General features: G+C 34.6%; 1 protein-coding gene across 1 annotated transcript in view; it reads right to left on the bottom strand.

Annotated features, from left to right (window-relative positions):
* Nucleotides 1–2249: 2249 nt before the first annotated feature.
* Nucleotides 2250–9308, bottom strand: part of LOC150079292 (polyamine-transporting ATPase 13A3-like) — a 559638-nt gene continuing 552579 nt past the window's right edge. The window contains exons 29-30 of the mRNA XM_090383023.1: nucleotides 8353–8445; nucleotides 2250–2417 (exon numbers count right to left, since the gene is read on the bottom strand). Coding sequence (XP_090239149.1) covers nucleotides 2256–2417; nucleotides 8353–8445 — 255 coding nt within the window. The 3' untranslated portion in view covers nucleotides 2250–2255. The remainder of the gene's footprint in view (nucleotides 2418–8352; nucleotides 8446–9308) is intronic.

The following is a 9308-nucleotide window of genomic DNA, read 5'->3' as shown; positions in this document are numbered from 1 at the left end:
CATTGTTAAACTCGCTTAAGTCCACTGCCTTTTCTGCCTGAAGAACAAGAGTAACATGATTAACGGAGCTCAGTATCAGGTGTTTTTTATACCATGTCCCGACCAGCGCCTTAGTTCACCTGCAGTTGCTTCGATTTGCATAATGTATATTAGATCTAACTGTATTCAGTGATATAAAGGTAGTAGCTTATGACAATAGATTAGCATCAGCCAAAAAAAAAAAAAAAAAAAAAAAAACAACAACCTTCTCATTCACTCCAAATGTTTGTCTAGTTCTGCCCTGAACTTATTTAAGTTTGTTCCAACAATCAACCACCCGCTGGCTAAAGGCACATTTATTCTATAACTGTCTTTCCACAATTTGAACTTATGCCTCCTCTCCATCAGCTGAAAATGATTTAAATAACAGTAGTTGTTGGCGCATCAGCTTCTGTGGCCATAATGCACCTCCCAAGGTTTTTGCAGTACTCTGATTCGAACCCGCGACCTTTGGGTTGCTAGGCAAGTACTTTACCCACCCGGCTAGCCCGGTCAGCAATAATGGTAGTACTGCTGCATCCTCATTGTGTTTCTGCAGACATCTGGCAACCCTGTATAGTACATTTTTCTATAACTCTGGTATTATTTGGAAATTGTAGTCTATTGAAAGAGGTGTGAATATCTACATATACAAACATAAATAAGCAGCGTTTGACCAATTAGTCTCTCTTTAGCCCATGCTTGTACTATTATGGAATAATTTTATTCAAGAAAAATATCTTTATTAATATTTTTATACAGAGCAGATATAAAAAATATATAATTTTTACAAGAAATAGTTCAACTACAGTAATCAGATCTTCAATATAAAACATAATCTGATTAATGATATCATTACATTAACAGAATGAAACTCTTTATTGATATGTCTAAACACACATTCCATGTGTCCCTGTAGTAGTAATTAGGCATCCATAAAGAATACTAAAAAAAACAGCACTAACTAATGCAGAAATAAATATGTACGTTTCTAATTGACATTCATCAGAGTAGAGGCATTAGTAGATGCACCCCTTTATCTCCATACTAATTTTGACCGTTACCAAGGAGAAAATCACTGTGATTATGATATGTTAATCCAACAGTGCATCTATGTTAATGGATTAATATAAGTTACAGTGCTGCATTCATACTCTAGGACTCATGAAATTTTAATGCTACTCTGCTTCCTCTCAAACTATTGCCCTTTAAGAGCCTGTACATTCTTTAGCCATCTATCTAGTAGTCACTTTGGGTATTTTTTAACGCAAAAAGTTTCTATAATTTAAATTAGTTACTTTGTAAATGAAATGGGGATTAATTTGAGAGGCAAGGTTTTATGCAGTACATCCCATAACTTCTTAGTTGACATAAAAAACTGATAAAACCTGTTTCATTCAGACATCTGTTATACAGAGAAAGAATTCCTCTCATTTAATTCCAAGTACACCTGTACTGGAATCATGTTGAATGATTCCAGTACAGGTGTACTTGGCTCCCTTAAATTTCTCTGCACTTTATGTAATGGGTCTTGGTTCATAACTTTCTACTAGTTGTCTTCATTATATAATTGTACTACCTATGTGGAACATATAAGCCTTCTCATCAAAATTTCTGGATGTGCCTAGGTATGATATAATATTTTAAAATTATATGATAATAAAAAAAAGGCTTCTAGAGATGGTGTGGTTTGATTAAAATGAAAGCATTGTGCACTTCAGCATGATAATCAGCCAAAAGAGATTTTTTGATATATGAAATAAAAACAGTTGTTGTCTGTGTTTAAGGATAGTCTATCATATGATGAATTTTTGAGTCTCTACCAGTATTAACAGCAAAAAATTAATGGGGTGTATTTTAGCTTAATATTTAGAAGAAGTAAGCCATTTGTAAGTAAATACTGTAATGCAATTTTCAATCCATGAAGTAATAGACCGTATCATAATTTCATGGATTGTAGATTACTAACACATATCATACAATCAGTAATTTTCCTTTAAAATTACTAGAAACTTTTGTTAAATAAGAGCTATATCTTCTTGTTGAAATTATTTACATAATGATTTTTGTGGGAAATATTTTCACTAGGAACTGATCATGTTTACCATTCTCTTAAAAATGTTAATTCTGAACTGTGATAGTAAATATTTATCAGAAGAGTCATGTTATCAAACATGTATGGTAAAAATGACTAAAATTTTATCACAATAGTGTAAAAATTACATCCCATCTCTTGACTAATGATGAAAACCACAAGAATATCTAGTGTTTTCCAGATAACACCAATCATGACTAGAATCAAGCTCTTTTTCCACAATTTTGTACTTATTCTTAGGCTTGCTCTTCTTGATCATTAACCTCCAACATCTTTTCAACCACATGCTCTGTGCAACAAAAACCTAAAGAAAGCAGAGGTACAATTTATTTGTTTAAAATAAACAGATTTAAAACTATTGATTATATAATTTTCAGTTCATTAGTTACTACTACAACTTGAGAAGCAGAGATTTTTTCACTGCAAGAATGTTATATCATGTGAACGTGCACCATTAAGTCCTTTGGCTGTGGCAATATACACTACTCCATCTAAAGCCAATACAAAGGAAAATAGTTCATTGACTGTGTTAAACTGCCTGAAGTAAAAAAGAATAATTTAGGAACAGTGTCCCCTGTTATTTTTGATTGATGGTATGGCAAGGTACACGTCAAAATCTGCTGTGATATTAAAGTGGACTGAGTTGTTAACAAAAAGAACCAGGTAAATTGAAGGTTCTGCATTTGGGAAATGACAACCATGAGAAAGAATATGCAAAATTTAAAAAACTATTGTAATGTGCTGTTAAAGGGGCTAGATATGGTAGAATATTATAAGCAGCAAAGGATGACTGACAAATTAATATATCAACTTTTTTTTTAAGGGAATTCTACGACTCAATGAGATGCATGGCCACTCCTTGTTTTCTCCATTATGTTGTCATTTGGTTTGCTTTAATGCATTGGAGTCAACACAGATTTACATTTCAGCTATAAAGGGTCATAGCATTATACAGACACTGACAAAAAATTAAGCCATCTGCGTAACCCTTTAAATAGTTTATATCAATATTAGGCCATTTTGAAAACATCCCCCCCAAAGTATGGATGAAATTACTCTCTGCTTCTCCTGTGAAGTCTGTTCCTGGAATCATTACAGGCCAGGTTTTATGCACAGCTGTTAACATGGGTCTTTTTGGGGGATCCTATTTTATATATCCATATTATGCAATCCTCTTTGTGATGTTTTCTCAGAAATCAGCTAAAGTGGTCCTTGGTTAACTATTGCCAGAATATCCTCATAACAGACCTGCCAAATGCTATCACTCCTTTTTGCCATCTTCATCTTTTCTTGTGGTGGACACCCTTGCTTCTTTACCTCTAAATAGAGAAAACAGGTTAACCTTGCATTTTAATTTCAATTCTGTATGCATATAAGGTACACAAGTGACTAATTGTTTTTACTTTCTGTTTTTTTTCCAGATCATATAGTTGCAGCAGCCAGTGAAACTGTTTTGTGGTCTCTGTGTATTTTTCTATTTAATGACCGACATAAATTACAGGTAAATTGTAAAATATAATAGTAGCTTTCAGGAGGAGGTGTCCCTTCTTCAGCAAAACAATAAGAGTTGACTGGGCATAATTGTAAATTACGTACACGTGATGAACGACAGCACTCATCGCACTGCAAAATGGTAGACTCCATAATTGGGTGCATACACACAGTGCTTCAAGCCATGAGTGCTGGCAGTAGTCACACAAATAGTCAGGAATCAAGGTTCATTGTTCAACCCAATAATGCTCAGCAACAGCAGAATCCCTTCATGTTCCAAAACACAATCTTTCAATCACCTAGCAGTTTTTTGCCTGTCACCACCAAATACGGAAAGGTCAGGGAATGACCACCGCATATTACCAGAGCAATATGGCCTTAGTTGCTAATGCTCCTAAAAAAACCAAAAACCTACCTACCTAGCCGTTTTGCCTATGTAACATAATACACAGAACCACTTTGCAAGAAAGAAGGGATAGGTGTTTTCACCTTAGAAATAATGGAACATAATTTCCTACCAGGAAGTTGCACACACCGTATGTGGTAAGAGCGCAAAATCCTGGTAATCCATTCAGATACGCCAGGACAGTAGGGGATGTAGGCAGTTGAGGTAAACTGCTGGTAAGTAAGGTACATAAATGACCAGGAGCGTATACAGACCCGTAGTTAGTAAATTGCTATGGTTTCCTTCGATGTGGCCTCCCTGTTCACTTCTGTTCCAGTGCCACAGGCTATTGCCTATGCAAGCAGCTTTCAGATGGAAATACCACCAAATTCAGGGCACAGTTAGGGGTGTCCCTGTCAGTCGAATATTTTTGAATTTGCTTGTCCCCATCACTCTGGTGTCAATATCTCAATTCCCTGTCAAACTGGAAACAAATAATACCCTTCCTTTTTTGGTCCATATGTGAAGGCCAATTTACTATGGGTCTACACATACTACTGGTCATTTATGCAGCATGGTGCATACCTTGTTTACTAGTGCTTAGACACAATCCAGTTCCATAGGTGACAGGCAATTACAGATTTCCAAAGTAAGGGTGGAGCTTTCCACCTCATGTTCTGGATAGATGTGAACTAATTACATGGCCAAATCCCCCACAGGATAATGAGTTTACCTCAACTCCCTACATCCCCTACTATCCTGGTGTGTGCAACTTCCTTGTAGGAAATTATGTTCCATTATTTCTAAGGTGAAAACACCTATCAGTTCTGTGTATCACATTACACTTCTGGATTGTTATGTAGGCAAAATTGCTAGGAGATTGAAAGATCGTGTTTCGGAACATGAGGGGCGCTCTCCGGTCCACTAATTTTAATCGCTCTGCATTATTGGGTTGAACAACACAATCTTGATCCCTGACTCTTTGTGTGGCTACTGCCAGCACATATTCAATTGTAATAGCCCTGTGAACCATAATAAGGGGGTGCATATAAACTCAATTATGGATTTAACCATTTTGCATTACTGACACCAGACATGTGATTTCATGATCATGCCCAATGAAATCCTATTATTATTTTTTTTTATGTAAAGTATATCTATACGCAGCACACCATTCACTGTTTAGCTGAAGAGGGGACACCTCACCCTGAAAGCTAATATTATATTTTATTCTTTACTTTTACTGGTTGTAGATAGAAAAATACATAGTGATATGCAATCCAAAACTCAGGGCCTGTTTTCTAATGTTTTGTGGTCTGCCACTGAACTTTATCAGCATGTGACTTTTTCAACATCCATTATGCCTCATTGAACAAGTTCTTGCATTTAGGTGGCTAGGAATTTGTGCACTCTAGTCTGTCACCTCCTCATAAAAATTAAAGAAACAAACTTAAAAGTTTTTATATCTTTTAGTACATCTTGTTCAACTGTTGCTCGTGAATATGATTTAATCATTTTGAGTCTTGAAAAACTCCTCTTTCCAAATGCAACTGGCCAAGTTAATAATATCCAAAGAGAAATGGTGATGTTGGGATATAATTCAACTAAGTTTTTTCTTTTAAAACATGCTGCAAAGATTGGATTTCTTGTCATCAATCTCGCTGCTCCTGTCTTTGCTTCAAGGTGTTGACATTTTGTTTCTATTGCACTTTCAAATAAATTCGTTAAGTTTTCTGATTTTAGAATAAGACGAAAAGCTCAGGATATTTCATTCATCTGATCTAAGCTAACAATAGCTACATCAATTATTAGATTAAAAAATTCCTTTTGGTTGGATCAATAGAGCGTTCATCTGATGAAGTTTCATAGGTAAACTTGTGCTTCTGATAAAACTGACGGTACTTCCAACTCAGTACATGGATAGCTTTATCCATGCACAATTTAAATCATGATGTCCTAAATTTGTTTAGTTGACTACTAAGAGCACCTTCTATCAATATAATTGCAGTACTTTGCATGACTTTATTTCAGACTGTAACTGATATATTGTATTGCTTCAACAGCTTTTATCTTTCCTTCCCATCTTGTTTCTGATAGAGATTTCACATTAATTTTTAAGTTCCTTTTTAAAATATCTCACTTACTTGGTGAAGCAGCTAAAATCGCATATAATCTTTGTAATGTTGAAGAATGTGCTGCAGCAGTACAACTAAATTTAAATTATGCCCAACACACGGAACATAAAAAGCTGTTTTATTGTTTTGTAAAATTCTTGCTTGTATGCCATTACATTTACCTTTCATGTTACAACCATTCTCATACCTTTGCCCATGGCAGTTACTTAGGTTGATGTTGTTCTTTCCCTGAAGTATCATGAACAGCTAAGTACCCCAAGAACTGTTCATAAATTTTTGTAGTGCAGCTAGACATAGAAACAAATCTAATTATGACCATTATTTGTTCCATGTGACTTACATCCAAGGTACAATCTAAAAATTTTGCATCGCAAACTCTTCTACAAATTTCTTTTAATACCATTCTACGTCTGACTACTCAATGTGCAGATGTACATGTTCATTAAGTATTGGTTCAAATAATTTTTCATTGCTTCCTCCCATAGCCAAAATTTAATTAATCAATTACCTGTTCTTTTTTATTTTCTCTATCAAATTGTGATTTTAACTGGAGCTCTAATTCCTTCCACCATTACATGCATATTTTATGATTTTGAAAGTTCTTGTGTAAGCTTAAACCATCTTGTAAATGAAACCCAGTAGTTTTCAAGGATATTTGCAGAAAATGGCATCCCTTTTTTCAAAGTATATCAACCAACAAGTCCTTTTAAGGTCCTGAAACAATTCTCAGTTGTACACTGTTGGCGATAAGCATCAATGGGATAGAGCTTTGGTTTTTCTATTTTGGGTGGTCCCATTCGAACTAATTCAACTCTTATTATTTCTAGCCCGTCACTGGGATCATTTAAATTGTAAATTATAACTTCGCTTTCCATCTTCGACTTTGCAGCCACTGATTCATTTTTATTCCAAAAAACTGAAGTTAAAAGTAAGTTAACTTCTGTGGCACATTCTTGTGCTTCCAGAACAGATACACTATTTTCTTTTTTCACTACATATGTTTTCCTTTACATCATGACTTGTTGAAGGCACAGGTACACCACTGGTATTCACTTGTGATAAAAATTTATCCATAGGAAGAGAAAGTTTCTTTATTCATTACAGCCCCAATCTATTATTCTTTATTTTCTGATAATAACAAAAAAATTTGATTTGTATGAGAAATATTCACGCAGTAAACCTTTCTACTGTCTTTTGAGGGTGTGGCTACCTAAGCACTTCTATTCTTAGGAATAGGGGTTAGGAAGTAAAGAGAGCATTCATAATTCTCTTACCAGCTTCACTACAGATAATCCATCAATCCTCTGATTGAGAGACTAACTGGGTACACATTGCTTTTAGACAATTAGAAAGTGCGAATTAAGAGTTAAAAGGGATTACTGTTCCGCAATGTAGTGGTGCTTGCTTCATCCTCAATTTGTTTGCCACTTTACCCTAACCTTCTGCAAAATGGTTTGGTCCAGTTGCCAAGGCATGTTCCACTCACCAACAGACAATACTATGCTCTAGTAACATACTGCATTAATGCGTTTTTCATTTCATTCTAGGCAATACGATGTCACATTCATAGCAAAGCAAACAGTTTTAAATGTGCATGTGTGTTTTTGTTTAAATAATAAAAATAGGCTAAAATAAATAAGCCAATATTGATTTTTTTTGTATAATTAAAGTGTTATATTAAGAAACAACCATTTTTTTTATATTTAAAAAAATTAAAATATAATCGGAATTCGGGGCCCTCTACATTCCCGGTCCTAGGCACTGTTGCTGACAAATATCTGGATAATTTTTAATACTCTATCAGCATGTTGTTATCCATTTGAGAAGTAATTACATTATCATACACAAGGACCATATGTGGCTAACAAAGGTAGCCAGTTCCTCTAGTCAAGTCAAGTCAACTGACCAATATATGAAGTTCTGCTGAACTATTAAAGTAACACTTGATGTTTCTGATATACTGAGCAGAAGACATTATATGGAATATTAACGTAAATATAAAAAGTGGCGGGCTAAAATGGATGCTTACCAATGGTAGCATTATATTTTGAGAATCTAAATATAACTGAACCAAACCAACCAACCATGATAAACAATTAACTTTGTTTATGAAAATCTTTAGAGCAGCAAAAGCTAAATTTTCATGATGTACATAATTAGTTTAGTTAGTTAATGAGGAAACAAAGTTAATTCATGAACTCTCATGCATATAAAAGATTGTAACTTACCTCAAGCATAATGGACAGAACAAAGTTACAGCATACTATTATAAATAAGGTGAGACGAAAGTGAAAATGATGATTTGGTTGCCATGGTATAATCTTCAAAAAAGAAACAGATTTTTATTATGTTTATAATAGAATTGAGATCTAATTTTTTAAGCATTACAGATTTAATATAAGGAAAGCCACTGTATACAGGTTAACAAAGAAATTAAATTATACTCGGACCCTGGATCATTTGAACCCTCAGAGTCACCTAACTATACAACAAATTAGAGAAACCCAAATGTGAAGTGCTTATATATACAAGTATATAGTTCACATTTGTGTGAACTTGCACATAGAGAGAGATCACATCCTGTGTATGTGGTCATCAAGAAAAGACAGTTTTTAATGTAATGGGCTAGCAGTGGAGAATTTGATGTCCTTAAACATGTCCTAGAAGGAAAATCCTGTGAGCAAGATGGTGCTGTTTAAATTTTTTTGGCTACAAAACCATAGGCCTGACGTAGCCCAGTGGTCAGGAGTGACAGTGCATAGCACGCGTTCCTTGAGTGGACAGGGGGTCAAGCCCATGACTACTAAATACGATAAATATTTGTATTGATGATTTATTGTAAACTCTACTGACTTGGTTGTCATGCCGGAGTATAAACAGAAAATTTTTTTTTAAATAATATCTTTAAAAACAGCGACAGTATACATTTCCATCACATAGATCTCCCTGGATGAAACAGTTAATGTAGAATGCCATCTGAAACTGTGTTCTGTGAAAAATCCTAATAAAAAATAAAATAAATTTTTCATATTTGTAGCGTACACCACTTCTGTTTTGTTCTAATTTTTACTATTTTTTTTTCCTAGTTATTAATATACTGGAATAGAGCTGTGATGGCGAACCTGCGACATGCCAGCATTCACCAACACCTGACAACAACTGTTCTCCCTGTTTGAATTCAGCT

Source organism: Mastigoproctus giganteus, chromosome 10 (genome assembly GCF_048544385.1).
Source record: "Mastigoproctus giganteus isolate SK-2022 chromosome 10, ASM4854438v1, whole genome shotgun sequence".
Classification (NCBI taxonomy): Eukaryota; Metazoa; Arthropoda; class Arachnida; order Uropygi; family Thelyphonidae; genus Mastigoproctus; species Mastigoproctus giganteus.
Note: the sequence above shows the minus strand (reverse complement) of the source record. Positions and strands in the feature narration are given on the sequence as shown.